Here is a 21,657-nt window from a genome sequence, read left to right as displayed (position 1 = left end):
TTTGTGTCTGTGACTGAAGTACAAAGTAAGGAGCTTAATTTGATCCCCAAAAAATTCCAGGCACAAGTCGGCTGCTTTATGCTACCTTCATTTTCTTTATTTTATTAAAAACTCAAAAATTATCTGAACATTATAAGCAAAAAGGCTTTTAATAGGTATATGTACAAACAGGCCATAAGAGGAATAAAATCATAAATACTCTTTCAACAACACCGAGTCATGCCTGCAGCGTTAGAAGCAGCCACTTTTAGAGGACAGAGTAATGAGATAACTTGCTTTATCCCTGAAAAGCACTTTCTTGATCTGCTGTCACTCCATACAAAGTCCACATCCTTGTTCCATGCCTTTTACACTCACCCCTTGGTTGCACGTAAGAATCGTATCAAAAGCAATATTAGCACCACAGTCTTAAGAGAGGAACTTCAACAATGACCCTACTGTCAAATCCCCCCTATAAAGAGGATCCAAACTCACCAGCTATGAGACAATGTATCCTCTTTTTCAGAGAACTGCACAGAAGCACCATTATTAAGTTTAGAAATGTATGTTAAGGCGTAAGAGAAAGTGCAAGGTAGGCTTTAAACCAGCGTTTCTCTTCAAGAACCATATCCCAGTAAGGCAGCTTTATGTATAGAACTGTTTCGGTATCCCCTATTTGTAAGGTACGAAACTGTACTTAAGAGCTTAATTGAGGTCTGTAGATCGTTTACTAATGCTTCAAGAAACAACTTGTGGGCTGCAGGTGGTAAAGGTTCTCAAAGTAATTTAAATTGATCAAATCCTCACTCAAACATGGGAAACTTGTTAATGAATGCATTTCAGCCCAGATGTTGAGCAGAGGTTCAAGCAGTCCTAACAAAAAAAAGCTTAAGAAACAAAATCGGTCTCACGTTAATGGAGAACCAATGCCATTTAGAGGGTTATCCCACAATCTGGCAACCCACATTTCAACTGAATATTAATAACTCCTCTGTAAAGCTTGTAAATTATTTGCTAATAAACTTAAAATTGTAATGGTTGACTTATTGGTAGCATTAGTTTAACAGATCAGGACTATATTGTTCTGTGACAACAGCTGGCCTCACTCTACAGAAGCGCTGTCAGCTTAGAGGTGTGCACTCATATGCTTAACCATTAATACCGTCTGTGTATTTGGGACAAAATTCTGATAGATCTTAAAACCTCCCCTAATTTCCGACCCCTCCCTCTACAAATATGTGGCACTGCAGCCAATCCAGCACCACCATCTGGGCAACAGAGTGAGTAAATTTACATTCAGGGTTCTGTTAATACAGTCCAGACCCAACACGTCCCTCACAACACCTCCCCTCAACACGGCCGTCCTCAGTTTCTGGGCTGAGAGTTGAACTCCTGGCAGATGTTGTGGATAATCTTGGGCACAAATTTGTAGAGGTTGTCGAACTCGTCCACGAAGAAGGAGTGCTCCTTGTCAGGGTCTGTGGCGATGTACTCCAGCTCATCCTGGGCAGCCCAGGCGATGCCGATGGAGTATGCAATCACACCTGGATCACAGGGGGGGGGCACAGCAGATTACACACACGTGCCTGATACATGTTTGTCACATCAAACACACTCTGACACTTCAGTGTGGACTGACACAGACCAGAGAGATAATTATGCTACTGTTGTTGTGCCAAAGCCCTTAAAAGCCCGTAAAAGTGTAAAAGAGTTAAAACTGTTCTAAAATCATTTTTATTATGCAATTTATAGTTTTATCATTTAGTGGGGATTTGAAAACATTTTATTGACTTTAGGGCTAAACTGTCAAAAATGTCATTATATTTTCTTTCCGTTATAAATCATCTCTAACCTTGGCGGTGTACAGCCAGTGAGGGCGCCCTGACGTCATCATAAGAGCGCCCATCTGTGATAACAATCATAATCTTGCGTTTGTTGGGTTTGGATTTGCTGAAAAGCTGCTCTGCTGCATAGGTGATGGCTGCACCGGTGCTGGTTCCACCACTCCAGTAGTTGATGCGTTTGATGGCATTCAGCAACTCGGCCTTGTTGTTGTACTGTCCAAAGGCGAACTCCAGCCTCTGCTCATAGGTGTACTGCACAGCTCCGACCCGTGTATCCGTGTCGGAGATCTCAAACTCCCTTGTAACATTGGCCACAAATTGCAGCACCGTGCGGAAGTTGCCAGTTCCCACACTGCTGGAGCCGTCGATGACAAACGCGATGTCGTTGGCATTGATGCAAGTCTTGCTGCACACCAGGCGGTCTGTGTCACACACCCGCTTCACCAGGGGCTGCACGGCCTTCCTCAGGGCAAACCAGCTGTTCACAGGAAGGGAGAAGAAGCCATTTGTCCGACACACAGCCTGTGGGAGGAAACAACATGCAGTGATTCAGACTGTTTTGATGTGTGTCACTAAGCACTGACATATATCTGTGGCAATGGTCACACCTTGTCAACAAAGCTGGCCTCAACTAGGTTTTGTTTCTCATTGTCGTCAGGGCCTTCGATGGTGACAAAGAAGATGTTGATGCCAGACTCGCGTGCGAGTCGAGACGCCTCCTCCACTTTGTCCGTGGGCCAGCCGTCCACAAGCACCACGGCAACATTTGGAGCTCCTCCTCGGTTCCCATTGGCATCACTGAAGTACTGCTTGTTGATGTAGGAAAGGGCTTTTCCTGCCAGGACACCAGGGGGCAACAGGGAGACGGTTAAATGATGGATGCTACATCCTCATTCTATACAAGTCTGTGGTTGAAATGAGAAAATGCATTTTTGGACAGGCTGAGGAAGGCAGAAACTATATACCTGATAAAAACGTAACAGGCCAACCTGTTTATTTTGTATACAAAGACACCTCTATAAACTCTTGTAGCAGTATTTCATCACAAAATAAAGTGATATCCCAACACTTTTATTGTCTTGCTGGTGGTCTTAACAATGGCTGGAGAGGCTCCGTTGGGGACTGTTGCGGCTTTTCCAACACACCGCTGTATGATTAAAAAGCACTTCTGAGCAAACGCAAACAACACTATTTGTATCAGCATGCAAAATTTAGCAGGTCCTAAAGACGCATGTGGTAGTGACGCACCAACCAAAGCAGACAAACAACAGTTGCTCCCTGAAAGCTCAACCCCATGAGCTGGTAAAAGCAAAAGGTTTTCGGTCAGCACAGAGGAAAAACATGGCTTACTAGAAGCAGGACTGTAATTTAGCAAACAGTGTCTTGCAGCAGATTTAGATTTAATTCTACCCTTGCATGTGAAAATGTGCCTGGGTTGTAAAGCATACAATTATTGCACCCCTTTCACTTTCACACTTGTGTTTCGAGGCATTCGCTGTAGCTGGCAGCTGGTCACTCACCCACATTGGAGAGGCCTCCCTTCTGCACAATCTTATCTATGGCTGACTTCACTTCTCTTGAGTTGGAGTAAGTCCTCAGACTGAGCTCCGTCACGGGATCATCGCTTCAGGCAAAACAACAAACAGTCACATGACATTTATTCTCTCAAACTGGCACATAATAACTAAACAGAAAGAAAGAGGTTACCCATATTGGATGATGCCCATCATGGGTCCAGTGACACCCACGTTGATGACCTGTGCCACCTCAGCCAGGAAGTCCTTCTGGATCTTAAAACGCCGCTTCCCAATACTCCAGCTCCCATCCATCAAGAAGGCAAGGTCTACCTTACAATCTGCAAAGAAAAGACACATCATAAGGTTCATGCACTGCACAGCAGATTCAGTTCAAAGACAGCCCAAATCATGACACTGCCACCACCGAGTCCTACAGATGGGATAAGGTTCTTATGGTGGAATGCAGTGTTTTCCTTACTCAAAACACCACCCTTCTAATTTAAACCAAAAAGACTTATTTGCCATCTGCCACAAAGCATTTTAAAAACATCCCTGATGTTTGTCTACATTATCTCAAACAGGCTGCAGGGTTCTTTTTTGAGAGCAGTATTCCTGCTGTATGCGCCATTGTTGTTCGGTACTCTTCTGATGGAAGGCTAACATGAGCCAATATGAGAGAAATCTTTTGCTCCAGTCTTCGGATATTTCCTGTGTTTATGTCATAATACACACTTCAACAAACACAAGTTGTAAAGATCAGACTTTGATAGATCCCTGTACTTTAATTGAAACAGGCTCCCAACTTGCACCTGACCATCATCACAGTGACTGAAAACATGGGACTAATTCCCCTTTCAAAATGACGGTTAATCCTACAGATGCATAATTTACAGAGATACTGAATTTTTCTATTTATTACATTACATATGTTTTTTTCCTTTTTCAGGATGTGTGTGAAAATCTGATGTTTTAGGAATTTTTTTTTTTTTAATTTTCAAGGACAAGTAAGAACTTAAAGTTTTATCGATTAAGAAAATAGATGTAAAACAAGGAGTTTTCAAAGAGGATCTCTGAACAGTTTCAGGTGAGGCTTAGTGCATCTTGTCTTTCATCTGTCAAATTTGACGCAAGAGAAATAAAGCACAGTTTGTAACACATGGGACCGCCAGGGTAGAAAGGATTAGAAAAAAACTTCTTTGCATTTGTTACATGTGGAAGGAAATCCATTAAATATGCATTAATTCTCAAGTATGCATGCTTAAATACTTAGTGTTTGATGAAATAAAAAATATTCTACTGGATAGCTTTTAGATGTACCTCAGATTCTTATGCAAGAACTATTGAATTAATACAATCCAGCAGTACTAGTTTCAAAGATGGTGTAAATTCTTCCAAGACGCACTTACTTGGGTCTCCCTGTGACACTATCTCTGGTGCTCTGGGTACAGGGTCTTGCTCTCTCACACTGAAACCTGGAAAACAATAATTATATCAATCATCAGATCAAATCTACTGGTTTTTAACTGTGACAAGTAAAAGTCAGCTGATTTCACTGTTGACTTTCCAATAATGTGCTCTCTTAAAATGATAGGAAACTTGATACTAACCTATTTAGGACCACCATTATTAATACAAAGCACTTCTCCTTTACCTTAAACTACAACTTCAACCCTCTAACAACAGAGAGAGCAAATGTCTCCTTTTGCAGAATCAATTCGAGTTTATTCAGCTGAACTGCAGCTGTCCACTTTTCAGTGATCCCAAATGTTGGAAAGTATTTGTTGTGACAAACATTGTGCCACAAGCAACCGTGCCATTTGACTTTCACCCAAGCTCCCTTCAATTACAGGCTGAGCAGAAACCCAGTCTTTTTCTTGGATAGACTCGATTTGGATTGTACTTACAGTCAGAACTGAGGATTTATTGGCAAAGTGACTCTTTTGGGGGACAGAACAAGAACCGGCACAAGCAGTCTTACCAGATTCATAGAGGTTTGCTTCTGGCTTCCAGACATCCACTGGCTCCACTGCACGGATGATATTGTGTTAGCATATTTCTACTACAGAGCAGTAAGTAATACTTTCACAGCACCAACAGCAAGAGGGTCTGTTTGGCATGAATAACCCTGACAGCATCTTCTTTTCTAATTCTACTCTGAATTAGAAAACTAAAGCAGAAAGCACAAGCAGTTAGCAGCATCTCACAACTTAGAGCAAATGAAAGGATAATGCAAATTAATGTTTTTTTTGTAGATTCTATATTATATGAGGCCTTCTTGGATTGTAGCCATGGTAACTGCTGCTCACCTTTAGTATGGGTTGTATCCAGGGGCATTTTGTGGCTGCCATCTGAGTCAGTGGATCGGGGGGCTAAAAACAAAGGCATCATCATTGAAGACAAACTGTGACATGAGAAATACAAACACACCATGGCATCGCAGCCCATCTCCTCTCAGGTTCCATGCTTCATTTAGTCGGAAGTGGGGTGATCAAATAAAACATGGGATCAGACTTTAGATTTGTAAGCTCAGCTGTTTCTTTAAAGAGATGGAGGAGTGGCTTGTAATCTGAAAATGAGGGCTTTTGCAGATCTTTTGTGTCCTGCAAGTGGGTTGTGTTCTTTAGTGAAGGCTAGGACTGAAAGTAAATCATATACTGACTGCTTTTTAAAGCATTTAATGAAATAGTTTAGCATTCTGGTTTGTTTGTTTTCATGCCCAGCCAGATGGTAACTGATCCCACATTAATGTCTGTGTGTGAGACATAGGGACACAGCTAACCTAACAGCACCAACTAATTCATGTGAACATTAAATTAACAAATCAGAGAGTAGGAGCATGGTCATGTCCCAGAAGTTGTGTGCTATTATGTCACAGAAAGACAACAAACAAGTTTTCCATGAATGTAGTCCCAACCCATTCATATCAAACAGTACAAACTGAAGATTTGTTAGTGCCCAATAGATAGAAATTCAAGAACACTTACGGTACGGTCCAAAGTTATAAAACCAGCGCTCAAAATCTGAGATATCAGGCCTGTGATCCCGAGCTAGAGGAGGATGTTATGAAACCCATTAGTGTGGACGAAACGTCAGAGGGAAAAGCACACATTTTCATGGTTGCGATTGGTCACACATCATTACCCAACCAATTGCAGACCAGTGAAAACTACGGCTTTTTTGTACAATTATCACCTTACAGTATATCACTCTCACATGCACCATAATCCTGCCCCGTGCTCCTCGTCCACACTTCAAAGAATCACACATATTTCAGGCAGATGGCATGTAAACACAGTGTCCTGGGACACATTGCATTTACTCACACTTGAGGTTTATTGAACACATCTTTGGTCAGCAAACACCGAACTGTATCAGTCGCTTGAGCATGCTGTGTTTCCACATGCAACACGAATGGACATGAGGTGTAGTCATGTGTTCAGTAAAGGGGGGGGCATTGTGCTCCAAACTGTCCTGTTGGGCTGTTTTAGAAGGAGGTGGGCTAACTTACCTGTATATTCAGGTGTGTCTGTCTCACTCCATGCATATCCTGTGTCTGGACCTGCATAACTAACATCTGAATGTACAGCAGAGAAGGTGGATGCATCAGCAACTATCAGAATTTCAGTCGTAAAGTTTTAACCACTGCATAGATATCCCATGGGTCTGTTTTGTAAATTACAATATTTGGTGATGCATTCATGAATTCAAAATGACAGTTGAATAGGAAATTATTTTAGAGCATGCTGCCTGTCTTACCTTAGCTTTTGTGAGCATTCAATTAATCAAAAGATTATCATTTAAATGTCCAAATTAGGATTGAACAGTGCTGGGATAAGTACCTGTTGGTCGTCGTGCTCCAGGGAACCAATCAGAACGAGGAAAAGAAGGGGGAGGCCAATCCCTTCTGGGAAAAGCTGTGCAGGGGAAGATTAGAAAGCTGCATTCAGGACAAGCACAGAGGAGGGGCGTACTTGTGACCTCCACTTAACTGACCACGTTATTAGTGGGGTATGCACAAGGTGTTCAGTCAGACACTAAACATACAGTAGTCATACAGTCAGAGACTGAGTGACCGAGGGTTGTTTAAGTGAAATTTAGCCTTTTTCTTTCTACCTTCAGGGTAGAAAGACAGAAGAAGCCTAAAGAGCTGTGAAAATGTATTTCCCATTTTCCGTCTTCTGACTGCTTCTTAAGCAAATGCAAAGTTTCAACTTCAAAACTGCCATAAAAAATAGAAAAAAGAAAGAAAAAGAAAAACATAGATGATGGACAGTTGTGATTGAACACTGGAGGCTGAAACAGCTGAGCAAAACCACAATAGTGCGTCCCCTCTGTCTGAGCTAACTGAACCGTGACAACACACTTCAGTTAACCTCTCTCTGTGGTGGATGGGTAGCTTAAACAAACACACAGCCCCAGCTCTGAGGTTCCCATCCAGCGACAGGTAGTGAGCTGGGCCTTTTGTTTACGAGGATGGGCTCAAAGGGCCAAGCCTGCTGACCACTGAAGCGTGGGAGTGTAATTCTAAAGTTGGTGTCAAACCAGGGACAGTATAGATAGTAGGGTGCAGAGATTAGGCTAATCTGCTGCTGGTCAAAGGCCCAGTAGTGCACAGCAGACAGTAGTGTTGTTTTTTTCTGTTAAAACAGGTGCTTTAAAGGGATTGAGTTCAACTCTTTCAATCATAGCCACTTGAGTTATCACTGAGGCCAGAAGGTCAGAGCAGGATCAGGGATAATGAGCTTCATCTCGCAGCAGAGCTCCCTTTGCAAAACAGCTACAGCACTGCTAATATATGTCTGAGTAAGTGTTCGTGTAATGTGTAATTTTGCTGAAAGCCACATGCCAAAGCAAATGGTGATATAACGTCATCTCAACACGTTTTTACAGAGGTTTTTCATGCACCGTTTTGACTGTCAGGTAGACACGACTCATAACAAAATGTCAGGTTAAACTAGATCATAACTTAAAGCAATAAACTGAAACATCTGTTTGTGGGAGCCAGGTGACAAAGTGACAGGGAGAAAATCTTTCAACTCGTAAATCACAGTCTGAAACGCCAATGTTGGCAAGCATCCTTCCTGCAAGTGAGTCCTTGAGAAAAGCCAGAATCCCTGCAGGCTCCAGGGGTGCTGCTAACCCTCACCTCTGAACTTTGACTTCCATTTTTGAAGAATTAGCTCAAGGGGATCAATACATTTTTTAAAAATCACACTGTTATCCACCAATCGAAAATACCCACTTTCTGCAGCATCCTGGCAGCTGAAGGTCGGTCGAATGAATGATTCACTGAATTTAATCAATTCATCATGCGTTTTAGAAATCAAATCCTACCATCGGTCATCATTTAAACAGATATAGGCCTGTCTAATTTGAGGGGATCCATGGTTTTGCATTCCACAGAAGAAAAACAGAAGCGCATTCCTCTGTGAGCCACACCTCGCCCAGTTTGAGGAGCTTTTTATTCTTGACAAGCGAAGACAGTGGACCCAGATCCTGCTGTGCTGTGGGCTGGGTCATGCATCTCTGTGGGAGCACCACTGGACCACTACTGCTGCTTTCATCTCACTAACTCTTTCTGCACAGATTTTTCAAGGGAGGGGTCAGAACCAGACCACATGGGATCCGTCATAAGATCTTATGACTGTACTGACAAAGCAGGTTTCTTATCATGGCCTTATTCAAAAGAGAGAGTCTTATCTGAAACATATCAGATTTATTTAAACAATGTTATCATATCAACCTTGATCTTTGAGGGATATTGTCATGTTCATTTTTCTGCAGTGAAATTTGAGTATCTGCCTGTATCTCTGCTCAACCTTTATAGAAGACTGGCCATGCCTTGAACTGTAGCTCCCCACAGCGGGTAAACATTAGTGCTGCTTTATAAAACATTCTAACTGGGGCTTTATGGTCCTTGTTATCCTCCTGTTTGATCAGAACTGTGTACGTCAGTGTGGTTAAATGCTCCTGGTCTGCAGACACTTACCAGGGTTGGGCTGGCTCATGGTTTGAGTCCGGTCTGGTGTGGCAGGCTGAACCCTGTTGAAGGCTGTTTGTAGAGATGAGAAACAGGCAGACAGAAAAGGAGAGGTAGAGAAGGAAGAAGAGGGGGGCAGAAGAGAGCTTCAGTTCTGGGCCTCCATCCACAAATGCAGCCCAGCTGTTTCGCTTTGAGCAAAGTTAAAGGCATTTTCTCCACAGCATGATATCAAAAACAACAGATATATGCTGGGCGTATTTACAGGCCTTAACTCTGCTTAATTTGGCACTTTTCATCTCGTAAAATGAAAATATGACAGAGAGGATGTTCCTAATGACAGAAAACAGCAGTTATCTCAAGAGGAATGTTAGCTGAGATGCTTGATGGAGCGGATTAGTGGTGACCCCAGGGTGAAGATCACAGGGGCTTATGGGTGTGAACACTGGGGTCTCCTGGATTCTCATTTCAATAGACATCTGTCCCCGAAAGCTGCCCTTGACCCACATTCCTTGTCAGCCCCACCATGCCTACCTGTTAGTTACTGTGTGTGAGAGTGCTGATGATGAGGCTGACCTGGGCCGACAGGAGAGGATGGCTGCCTCCTGATGGCTGACCCCGCCTCTGGTCTGCGCATACCTGGAACCAAGATTTTGGACAAAGGTATATTATAAGACAGTATAAAATCACATAGTTTATTCACACTGACACATAAAGGAATATGCACATTTAAGTTATCTAGGAAATGTTAAATGTGTAATATTTCAGATGGTAGCCAGGATACGTCCCTTAAGTACTAAAGAGCATCTGTAGAACAATACTATAAATCAGATCTGTGTAACAAACAATCAAGATAAAGAATTTGGAGATTCTCCTTTAAGAAACAGATTTGTTGACTCAGTCCAGCAGTTGCAGCCACTGAGAATAAAAATGCAATAAAGACTTATTGCTATTGCTGTTTTTAAACATTTATTCATCCAAGACAGTTTTACTAAGAGCAAGGTTGCTTTTTTCACGAGTGCCCTATAATTACAGTAGCACTGAAGTAGAAAATATTGTCCTAAAAAATTCCTTGGATTCTGAGATTCTCAATTTTACTGCCCATCTGTGCAGTGTGGCTTTGGAAATGCAATCCACCGTTTTGGTACATCCTGGATGTCAACCAGTTGTGTGAAGCAACTGAATGAATTTGTGTATGTATTGCACTTGGGTACTTTTCTAAGTTACTTGTACTTTACTTGAGTATTTACATTTCACAATACCACCTCAACCCGCTACATCTGCAGTTAGTTACGCTACAGTACATCAGGAATCATAAAACTATCACTATAAAGAATACAATTGCTGCAGAGTGCATTAATCCTCCTGAGAGTATGCAAAATAAGTCAAACTAGTTTTATATCAGTCAGCTACAATCTGTTGACTTGCAGTTATCTCACATCATAGTAAGTGATGGCATGTTCTTTACTTGGATCAGCAATCGTGCATGAAATGTATCCCACCAGCTACTTCTCATTTATATAATATCTTAGCAACTCACTTCTCTCATGGTTACAGCTCCAATGTGGTTTTAAGCTAACATTACCTTTGCTGCCACAAATGCAACACTTGTCTGACACTTCTCAAATCAGGATGCTGCATTAGAGCTTTATGTGAATATGACTACACTGAACACTATTCTATTATCTATTATATTTGCAGATGGCTTACTTTTATTAAACAAATCCTCATAGGCTTAACATCCCAAACAGGGACACAGTTAGTGAGTATCAACTCCACACGTAGAGTTAATACATAAAAAAATAACAATAATATTAAAATGTGTCAACAGCTTGAAAGTGTGAATTCCTCTTCTCGGGCAAAACATTTCATTACTTCTTCCAGTTATCTTAAAAAAAATTGCAGGAGTCATCGTTCTTGAAAGTTTGGATCTTAAATCATTTCAGTAATTGCCTGACTTTACCGATTTTCTCCTGTTATTATTGAATATGATTTATACTCTTGTGGTGCCCTGAGGGTGTATTTTGGTGATTTTTCATCAAGCACCAGCAGCAGCTGAAAATTGAAGTTATCTTCTGTGTCCTCTGTCTTTTTATGAATACTTACTATAGTTAATAAACTTACAAATTGGCTAAAACTGAGTAAATAACTGATCTAACACAAGTAGGCTGTAGGGCAATTAACTTTATCCATTATTTGTTGGTCTGTTTTATTACTGTTGTGCTACTGGTTCAAAATGTTCCAGTTACATAGGTGATATCCACCTGTAGTGGGAAAATTGACCAATTGATGCATTTGGGCTGTAGCAATGAACCGCCAAACTCCAACATATGCATTTATCTGTAAAATTACACCATATTCATGAAAAAAAATCATTATTTCTAATGAATTCTGTGAATGTGGTTTTCATACAATGATTAAGTGTTGTTTTTACTTGAAAGATGACAGAACAGAACACGGCCTACGTTACAAAAATCAAAGAAAGTTGAAGTAGCCCTGCACATACAGAACAGAGGTGCCATGCAGAGTTCATTTGCATCAGTGTAAAGCAAAGAAGTAAGTAAAGGACAAAGACACATTAAAAAAATAAAATATGCATTGATTTACCTGCACTGGCACGTTGTGGGAATCTATTTGGATAGGAGCCTCCTCTGAATACTTTGAAGAAATGCCTTTGTTTAGTTACACTTAATTTACAGTATGTCTCGCGTAAAAAACTTTCCAACAGTTGTAGAATTAAGGAAAATAATGACATACCTTGGCTGGGACTCTTTCCTTGGCCATTCTGTGACTGTCCTACACCAATAACACAATTTGGGCAAATTTACAGAAAAATCGGAATAGCAAAACCTAAATGAGTTTGAAGTAGGTATAAACCAACAGACTCAATCATGACTTTCCTGTTTGAAGTTTGCAGATTAAAACGAGCAAACTGGATAGATTTTCTTTTACTTTTTGATCATGCAAGTTGTGCCTCTGACAGTGACAAATTTGCTTTGGAAACAGCACCATTGATACGTTTAACATGAAATACACGAGGAATCTCGATACACACCATCCTCTGAAAATACCCCATGCTTGGCGTAAACACATATTCCTAAATGCTCAAGCATTGAGAAACAGCACTACAGTCCCTCACGTAGACCCCCAACTCAAAGGAAAATTTGTCTTTGTTTTGCTTCACTTACTTGAACTTGTGGCAGCCATGTGAGTGAGATACGGGTGACTGCTGCCTAGATAGAAGAAAGACAAATGGGGTGCCAATGTAGAGAGAGGATAGATAGTGTTACAGAAAATGAAAGGAAGAGAAACGCTTGGGAGGTTGCCTGGCACGGTGCCCGTCTCATTTGCACACATACCTGAAGATACTGTGGCACTGCCTACTCTTTGTAGTTGCATTTCCATTTAAAACGGTGCAGACACACAGTGATTACCACCCTGATCGTGCTTTCATTTAATCAGTGATGAGAGGTCTGCTGATCCACTGTTAAGTCAGTCAAGCAACCGAACAGAATTGTATTCACTTCATCACAGACCGGCTGTAATTTCTCATAATTATAGTTGTAACTACTTGTGATTACCAGCTGCAATCATTCATCTTCATCTTCACATGAAAGAAAGCTTGTTCTGGAAAACAGCATTTCTAATTACAAGCTGCTGATATTGTTAGCTTGATGTCAACTAGGTGGCAACTGTGTGCTTTTTTTTTTCACCTGCATCCCGGATTTTATGGACAGCAGCTCGGGCCTTGGTAGTAGGAGGAGGTGGTGGAGGTGTAGTGGTAGTGGTGGTGGTAGTGGGGGCCTGTGTGGTTGTTGTCGGCTCAGGAGTGGTAGTGGTGGCTTCAGGTGTCGGCATTGCAGGCAGCACCGTGGTGACTGCAGGGGATTTGGCCTCCTTTTGACCTGAAAGGATATGAAAGGTTAAGTCAGTCAGTCATGTAAGAGGATGGATGGGGAGGAAGAGAGTCTACAGTAACCTCAGTGTTGTAATGCATTCTTGTCATTCTTCAGCACACTACAGCTATCCAGCTCCTCGTTCAAGCCGAGCGAAGTTCAACATGCCAGAGTCAAGCGCATGGATGCTTATCTTTTTGTCCCTAGAAGGTACTGAACTAGTGATGTGTAGTTCAAAGAAATCATGATGGCTTGATAAAAAATTGCTAGAATCCATTGGAAAGTGAAAGTTTTAGATGACTGGTTTACATAATACTCTTTTCAAACATTCTTTCCATTACTATATCCCTATATGTGTAGCGCAGGTTTCATATGAACAACATTTCATATCAAAAAGTACTAAATTAAAGTCAAAACAATGGTAAAAGTGTGAAATAAAGGCTGCTGAAATAACATGTTTTTTTTTTTTTACTTTTCCCAAGTTTATAAAATGCAAATACCATTTTCAGTTACAAATACCAAAACCTGTGCTTTTAGGATCCTGCCACTGTAAAACCCTGAATATCTCTCTGTCCAGACAATGACAAACTAAATGTAATTCATCAAAATGCATTCACATTCAAATTGGTTTGAGTGTAAAAAAATAACCCTCCTCTTACTTGTTTTCACATAGGTTGGTCTTGAAGGAACGTAGTCCAGAGTTGATGGGTAAATGACTCCTTTCTTTGGCTTCCCCACTGAAACACCACAGAGCAAGCCTTTGGTGTGAGAGCTGAATTAAAAGAATTGTGTTTAGCATAGTTTTCTTCATCGTCGATACCTGACACAACAAACGACTCCCTCCATTTGGGCAGGGACAGCGAGCGCACCCCATTGGAATTGCTTCCTTTGTAGATGTTCTGCCCGGCCATCTTCCTTACAATCACCTTTCCTCCTGAGTTTGTGATGACACCACTGTGGAGACAACATATTCATCAGATCTAACCAGATGTTTGAGGTGAGATTACTTCACAATCATCTCTCCACTGTTAACCTGTGGATGGCTGCGTTGCAGATGCTGGAGATGGAGGCAAACACGTCTGTCCCATAGACCTGCTGCCTGGTTTCCTTGCACTGTGCAGGACATTTGACTATGAACTCTGGGAGATTGATTTTTCCTGCTCTGACATCACAATCTATATCTGGAACAACTGTGGACAGAAGAAGAAATATTGGAAGATGGTCACTGACAGAATTATAGATGGATAAAAAAAAAAAGTTAGCACCTTCAGTAGTGGCATTATAATCAAGTTGAATAGATTGTTATTTGCTCTTAAGAAAGATTGTTTTTAAAAACCAAACTATTAGGTTTGTTATTTAAGAAAAACAAAAGCTCCAAAGTAAGAAGTGAAGTAGGAAGGTGTTCTGCGACCCTTCGTTTCTTATTCCTTTCCTTCTCTCTTTAATTCTCTTTTTCTCTTCTTCTGTTTTTTTCTTAAAAAAAAATCTCTACCAACTCTTTAATGTGCCTGGCTAGAAATAAGCACTGGCGTGTGCTGTTGGAGTGATTTAGTGAGTAGTTCTACTCCAAAACAGTATTGAATTTAAAGTCAAATGCAGACTTGACTTGCTCCTTGTTTTCACTTTTCTCTTAAGTAGTCTTTCACTGCATCCATATGATCTATGGCATCATATGGATGGCCATAGGATGACCACTGTGGCTCTGATTTGCAATAGAATGGCGCATTCTACACCTATACCTAATCACTGGGGCTATTGTCTTGGTCACAGATCTTCCTCGTTTTCTATATTTGTGAATCCTCACATTCATAAATGTTTAATTACTCTGCTACTTTGTTTCAAAGTGGACTCATTAAGCAGACATAGAAATAAACCAAACCGTAGCTCCAAAACAGAGCATGTCCAGAAGAGAAAGTGTAGTGCTCACACATCATTTTATGATTTTGTTTAAGTATTTAGAATCATTGGAATTCACAGGTGTGTTTTGTTTCAGTGATGGCAGGTTTTCTGATTTGTATATCAGGGATTATATATGGAGTCACATCAGTTATTGTGGGTTCCTGCTTAGGATCCCATATTCTTTCAAATTTTTTGTAAAGCATTTCTTTTTGACTTGTCCACTTAGAAAAAAAACACTCTTGAGTGGTCGTACAATGTTGATGTGTGACACAGAGTTGTACTCACCTCTGCTCTATATTGACAACTTTTTTTTTTTTACAGCAGTATGTTCAGAGCTGACACACACAGATAGGAAAAATACTGCAGTGTCAAATGAATCCCAAGGTTTCAATTGGGGTGAGAGAACTGAATGGAAATGCAGACAATTACACTGGGACTGATGAAGATTACAGGGCTGCTTACTTTGCTTTGGTTTCTTGTTCTTTGATCCATTAGGCTTGGCCCAGCATGCACACAACAAGAGGAGCGCTGCGGGTGAGGAAGAGGGAGTTTCACATAATAGCAGAGAAAGTAACATAATCATCCATGTGTATACTATACACCCAAAACCTCAGTGATAGTGCTCTTTGATGGTGTGAATGTAAAGCAAACTGATTCTGATGGAAATATGCAACACTGCAAAGAATAATGCATTGAAAACCAGTGCGCTCCAAAGTATACTTTTTACTAGGATACCCCAAACAGACAGACTGCTTTTCTCACCAAGGATGATGACAGTAACTGATACTCTGATCATGATGGGTGGTGCCTTGGTTCAACTGCTCAGCCAGGTGTCCTCGTATAACAAATGAACCACCTACAACATTACAGAGAAAGGACAAGGAGCAGATTTTCATTATTACCCTCTGAAACATAGTCGCTGGTCTCTGCTTTCTCATAAAAAGAAACTCGAGACAAATTTCTAAGAATGTGAAGTATTGTGTCTGCTGAAAATAGTACAGATTAAAAAAATGGTGGTGCTTTGTTGGATACATACCATGGAAGGCTGTGTGTTCAGGAACTGTACGGCTAAATTATTTATCTTGTGTTCATCGAGCCTGTTAAAACTTTTTTAATATCAAGTTGTGTTGTGTCACACTTCAAGTCAGTCAGATCAGATAAAGACGGCATTGTAGCCACTCTGCACCTGGTCTCGAAGATAAAACTGTATAGAAGTCATGCCACTAATATCCATGGAGCTGGACTTATTAGATAGCACACAGACATAATTTGATGGGTATGAAAAGGGGATTTGTTTAAGTTTCTTTGTTTGAGGTAAACTGCTACATCAAGCTGGATTGTATCTAAAATTAAGTCTGTTTACATATACTGGAAGAATCTCTCCGAGTGTCTGTAATTCAGATTCAGAAGTTGTACACATGTAAAAACATAAATCATAATTGAAGCCTATGTTAACATGATAAGAAGCAGGTGGCTGAGGCTTCCCACCAGACATTGTAATGCAACATTTCTATGTAATCGCAGCACTAGCATTGATGACAAAAGCAAAGTCTGAACTACAACGTGGCCAGAGGAAGTCTTATTACACAGCGTTGACGTAGACATACGGCAAATTAGAGCCACCGCCATCCCTGCAGTGTGACAGACGACTGCTGTACCACCCAGGAGGACAACTTCTGTCTGTCATTGCTACAATGCACAGTAAAATGAGTAGTACAGTAGCACATAAGATTAAATCTCATCTTGTGCCAACCTGTGATCATATGTGTCTTTTGAAGCTGGGTTAGATAAGCTGCAATTCAGGCTGATATGTACTGTGAATAAGCAATGTTAGACAAGTACTACTACTTGGAAGTATTTGCGGTGACTGTCTGTACCTTCATACAGTCATCCAGTTGCTCTAAAAGCCAATTACGTCTAACTGCTCCAAATGGCAGAGTTGATTTTTTTCACGTGGCATTCCTGTATAAAAAGAAATCGCCAACAGCACAACTTCTGTGGGTAGAGGTTTAAAAAGAATGGTGCCTGTTTCTCTTAGACTTTATTGATTTTCTCACACTAATTGGCTTCAATTGCTGGTGTCCACAGTTACTTATAACTTACCCACATTTTAAGAGAAACGTCTATTTTTTTCCTTACTATTTGCCATATTTATAATATCACAGCTTTGGATCTTTACAAAAAACAAGTGCAATATATATCTTGAATTTTATTGTATTAACACACACATTATTGTGTACTGAAGTAAATACGTGAAAAAAGAATCCCTTTAAGACAACACTCAGGTTTGCTGCTGCTCTGACCCCTCACTGAGCAACACCTAATGCACCATCCAGACAAAACCCAGAACACTGAAAAATCGGCTGGACTATTTCCCTACTTGGATCGTGTAACTTCCTGTATACCCTGCAGGTTACCTGGCAACCTACAGGTGATAATGAGACAAACTATCTCCCACTAGCTTGTCATTTAGGAAGTTTCTGGTTTCTTATATCTGTAACTTTAAGGTGAATATACACCCCAAACATGACATATAATGTTAAGAAATAATTTAGCTACTTGTCATTGGCAGGATGTTCCCCAGTGCTGCATTTGTGAGTACTGACATAGTTTTTCCACTGCGCTGTGCTTTGACAGGTAGGTAGATGACTACTGCACAGTAAGGACTACAATTTGTCTTTGCGGGGGAAGGAGGCTGAGACAGGGAACAAGCTGGAACAGATATGCACATCTACAGTAAAGGAGAAAGGAGTACAGGAAACCTGACCCGTACCTAAGAGATCAACTGTGTTACAGGAAACATTGAGCTTCAAGCTTCCTAACTGCACATACACATTAAGTACTCAAATGCTACAAATCAAACTTCATTTTGTTGACTTTATTCCTCTGAGGGAAAGAATGACATCATAGCAGAAGGGAATGAAATGATAAAAGGAAGGACAATAATTTGAGACATCTTGATTTGAGTTCTTGGAGTCAGCCTCCTCAGAGCAGTGACATACAGAGCAAATTATGTCCTTTGACAAACACAGCAGGGAGTTTCCTGCAAAGTGGATAATATGTCCTGCAGGAACTCGCAGAGACACAGTCTCGCACACATACACACACACTAAACAAAAGGATGAAGAATAAACAGAGATAGAACTATGATAAACTTACACACACTCAGATAGCTTTGGAGATTGTTATGACTATTGACTTTTTCATTTCCACAACAATAAATCCTAAACACACTGGGCCACATATTGTGTAAGTTGCATTTATCCTCTATTTACCTACTTTAAACTTTCGATACACAAATGTGCTGTTTCAGCAGCATAGCTTAAGCTTACCTCTGAGATCATTTCACCAATATTCTTATTTAGCTGAGCAACTACAAAATCTAATTTCAGCTGGGCGGGGACACAAATCAAACAAACCATCAACATGAAAACGACTGTCAGAGAAAATGTTCGAGGAAACCAAAGTGATTTCTACAGCCAGATTTTATGCATCGGCCTTGGTTACTTTGGTAGAAAGCAAACCCGCTCAGACAGGTCACATAGTTTGAGGAATTAAAGTGCATTTCAGCTTGAGAAATTCCTGTCACTCTAATATGGATTACATGCACCACACAACCTTAAATAAGCTTGCACAAGGCCAAGCATTTTCAGCTTCAAGCAAATCTCTTTTATTTTTGGTGCATAAGCACAAGAAATCTGATAATGCGGGAAGAATGACACACCTGGCAGGAGTCTTTAAAGGTATACCATTGCTGCAATGTAAACAGGATGTACAGAGGCTATGCATGAGTATCTCAAAGACCAGCTCACAATAGGTTCTCAAAACATGGGCAGACCACACACACCTGCAAATGAACCAGCAGAGTCTTAAAAGTGCTTAAGAGTGTTTATTCATAAGCATGAAAAACACTGTGTCATCCCTACAATTGTGTGCCTCTAAAGTTTGAACTTCAGAGACATGCAGCTTAACACTTAATACAAGGACTGTATTTCAAGCCACATTCCTCGTCTGAGGTGACCAATACCAATGCATCATGGGTAAGAACTAAAGGAGATTGGAGCTTTTTTGAGTATCATGACCAGCTAGGAACTTAGTTTCTCTATGTTCCTGAGGGAAGCATGCTAGAAGTGAGACTTTATTTACATACACACACACACACACAGACACACACACACAGACACCCACACAGGCACATTGCCATGGAGTGTTAAATCCCACCATTCACAGGTGTCAGAACTGTGCTGTAAGCATGTTAAATGTGCCAAGTGCCTCAGCAAAAAGCAGACTGTAGACTATAGAGACCATAGAAGACCAAGCACAAAAAGTTCCAACATGTCTCTACAGGGACATTTCTAAAGCTTTTTGCACTGTTGCTTCTACTAACACAGTAGTTGTTTATCAAGCACAGCACAGGCTGAATTATTTTAATTCTTGGCACCAACTTTAGTTCAAGCCACAGCCTGTAGCTTGCTGTTGGACATATTTAAGAATAGAGACCACCTGTGCTTAATAAGTGACCTTCAAACCGTGCAGAATAGTCAGAAGGAATACACGAGGAAATATCAAACATAATCTACAAAAGTTACAGTGAAACAGGTTGAAAACCCTCACATCTTAAGCACGAGAGGAATGATTCATTTAAAAATAAAGACTTGTGTAGTTCTGAATAATATTACAAATGTTAATTTTATCAACCACGGAGTCGTCCTATACTAATAGAATAATTATATATATATATATATATATATATATAATTATCCTATTAGTATATTAGAATATACATATATATTCATGCTAATTTTATTGACGTGCGGGAGTGTTTCTGCTAGAAAGAGACAGAACAAACTCACAGTTAAACATTAAAGAGGTGGATATCCCCCCCGAGCAAACTGTCAAATATCAACATCAGTTTGAATTAACATGAGACGTGTATTTCAAAACAAATAAATGTGCAAAACCTTTTAGCAGTGTTCATCAAACTTTCACGCAGAATCGTTTTTCACAGCTAAGACGCAATGGACGTTTGCGCAATTACGCATCATTTGACAAGCTGATAATTTACTCACACTAAGCAAAAGCCTAAACATAATCCCGCGGTCATATGTATAGCAGTTTATCAGTCCTCTGTTGAAAATCTTCATCCTAAATAAGAAATAAGAGTGTACTCACCTGAGAAGGTAAAATAATCCCGTATACGTTGAAAAAAAAGTAATCCCCTCCTTTTATTCTTTCACTGAAACCACTTTGGAGCAGCAGGCGCGTGTGCGAGCTCCCGTTCCACCTGGAGTTTTACGTCTGATGGATCGCAATGCTCATTAAAAGTGGAGAACGGGATGGGGCCAGAGTTTCCCCTGCTTGCCCGTCCCACTTCAGGCTCCTAGTTTTTCACCCAGGCAGAAAAAGATTAGCAACCCGAGGCCATCAGGAGAGGACTCAAGGGAGAGGATAGAGGAAACAGAAACTTTTCCCTCACGAATTTAGCATACCCTAGGCGTTTATTTGCAAAACACTCACACTCTTAGCTGCACATGATCTGTTTTGTAAGGGAGAAGAAAAAAACTGAGCTGATTTGGTTTTGTGCTTTACTCAGCTCAGTCCTCTGACTGAGGAATGAGACTACTAAGAGGAGGGTGTCAGCCCACACTGGAGCAATCACTCCTTCTCCACCTAAATAAACCAATCAACACTTGCTTGGAGAACAAAAAGAGTCACATCCACTGTCACTTTGAGGTGCTACTGTACCCCTGGCACCTCTCCTAACACAGACATTCCTGTCAGCCTCTGTTACTTACAGGCTGAGCCACTTGGTTTACGGAGTTTGGCACACAAGGTGTTGCCTTTGAGCGCTATATGGATGGTTGCTTGCCATTTGGATTTAAAGGTCTTAAGTGCTGCTGTAAAAGAGCTCATTGTGCATGTGATTATGGTCTTTACAGAAACCACCAGGAACTTTAAGATTAAATCTTCACGGCCCGAGTAGATAAATGCCCATTGATGTTGCTTGAAAAAAAAAAAAAAAAAAAGACTGAAAAAAAAATACAAAAAGATCAGGTGTTGTTTCAAGGTTACTCATTTCTCTTTCAGCAGTGCCTCCAGTCTGACAGCTTGTCAGCAGACGAAAGCTTTAACTTGCAGAACCCATGGTCTGGAGGTTTCCTGCTGGGTTTTCTGTAAAAACAGAGCCACTCAGCTTCATGTGAAGAACACCTTTGGTCCAGTTGGCTTTTAGTTACCTGACACTGGGATGCTTAAGTGATAGGAGATGTGAAATGGCATAATTGTATAGACAGCTAATTGACAGAATGTAATCTGCAGTGTATATGTGAGATCTGATGTCATGAGAGACCTCAGAGGCAACAAGAAGGAAATGACAGAATACAGTACCATCGCGTGCTCCAACTGAGTCAAGGACGGTTCAGTGTTTCCAGATGTTCCCTCGTCTCTTGTCCTGCTGCTTTACTGCCTACACTTTTCATGAACTGGATACCTTCTGAGAGGATTCAGACAGATCATTGCTCAACACTGTATGTAGCAGTTAC

General features: G+C 40.8%; 1 protein-coding gene across 3 annotated transcripts; it reads right to left on the bottom strand.

Annotated features, from left to right (window-relative positions):
• Nucleotides 1-75: 75 nt before the first annotated feature.
• On the bottom strand, nt 76-20,741 carry vit (vitrin). Of its 3 annotated transcripts, XM_072391267.1 has the most exons (23): nt 20,288-20,741; nt 15,878-15,971; nt 15,578-15,643; nt 14,250-14,406; nt 14,037-14,170; nt 13,876-13,953; nt 13,034-13,225; nt 12,509-12,553; nt 12,078-12,116; nt 11,928-11,978; nt 9,897-9,959; nt 9,330-9,392; nt 7,180-7,254; nt 6,849-6,914; nt 6,325-6,387; nt 5,647-5,709; nt 5,319-5,366; nt 4,747-4,812; nt 3,531-3,678; nt 3,344-3,447; nt 2,432-2,658; nt 1,832-2,345; nt 76-1,523 (listed from the first exon to the last, which is right to left on the bottom strand). In XM_072391267.1, exons 2-23 carry the CDS (start codon nt 15,909-15,911, stop codon nt 1,345-1,347), a joined length of 2,475 nt encoding a protein of 824 aa, XP_072247368.1. In that variant the 5' UTR covers nt 15,912-15,971; nt 20,288-20,741; the 3' UTR covers nt 76-1,344. The 3 variants fall into 3 exon arrangements, with proteins under 3 accessions (XP_072247368.1, XP_072247369.1, XP_072247370.1); XM_072391268.1 differs by lacking the exon at nt 6,325-6,387; XM_072391269.1 differs by lacking the exons at nt 11,928-11,978; nt 12,078-12,116; nt 12,509-12,553 and having other exon boundaries at nt 20,288-20,740.
• Nucleotides 20,742-21,657: the final 916 nt, after the last annotated feature.

The sequence above is a fragment of the Leuresthes tenuis genome, unplaced genomic scaffold (assembly GCF_036924035.1).
Source record: "Leuresthes tenuis unplaced genomic scaffold, fLeuTen1.0.hap1 SCAF_8, whole genome shotgun sequence".
NCBI classification, from domain to species: Eukaryota; Metazoa; Chordata; class Actinopteri; order Atheriniformes; family Atherinopsidae; genus Leuresthes; species Leuresthes tenuis.
This window is presented reverse-complemented; position numbering and strand designations above follow the sequence as displayed.

Coding starts and splice junctions, on each gene's coding strand:
- vit (XM_072391267.1), bottom strand. CDS start 15,911: ATGATCAGAGTATCAGTTACTGTCATCATCCTTG. Junction 11,979..12,077: donor AGGAAAGAGTCCCAGCCAAG/GTATGTCATTAT, acceptor ATTTCTTCAAAG/TATTCAGAGGAGGCTCCTAT. Junction 3,679..4,746: donor AGTGTCACAGGGAGACCCAA/GTAAGTGCGTCT, acceptor TTTTCTTTGCAG/ATTGTAAGGTAGACCTTGCC.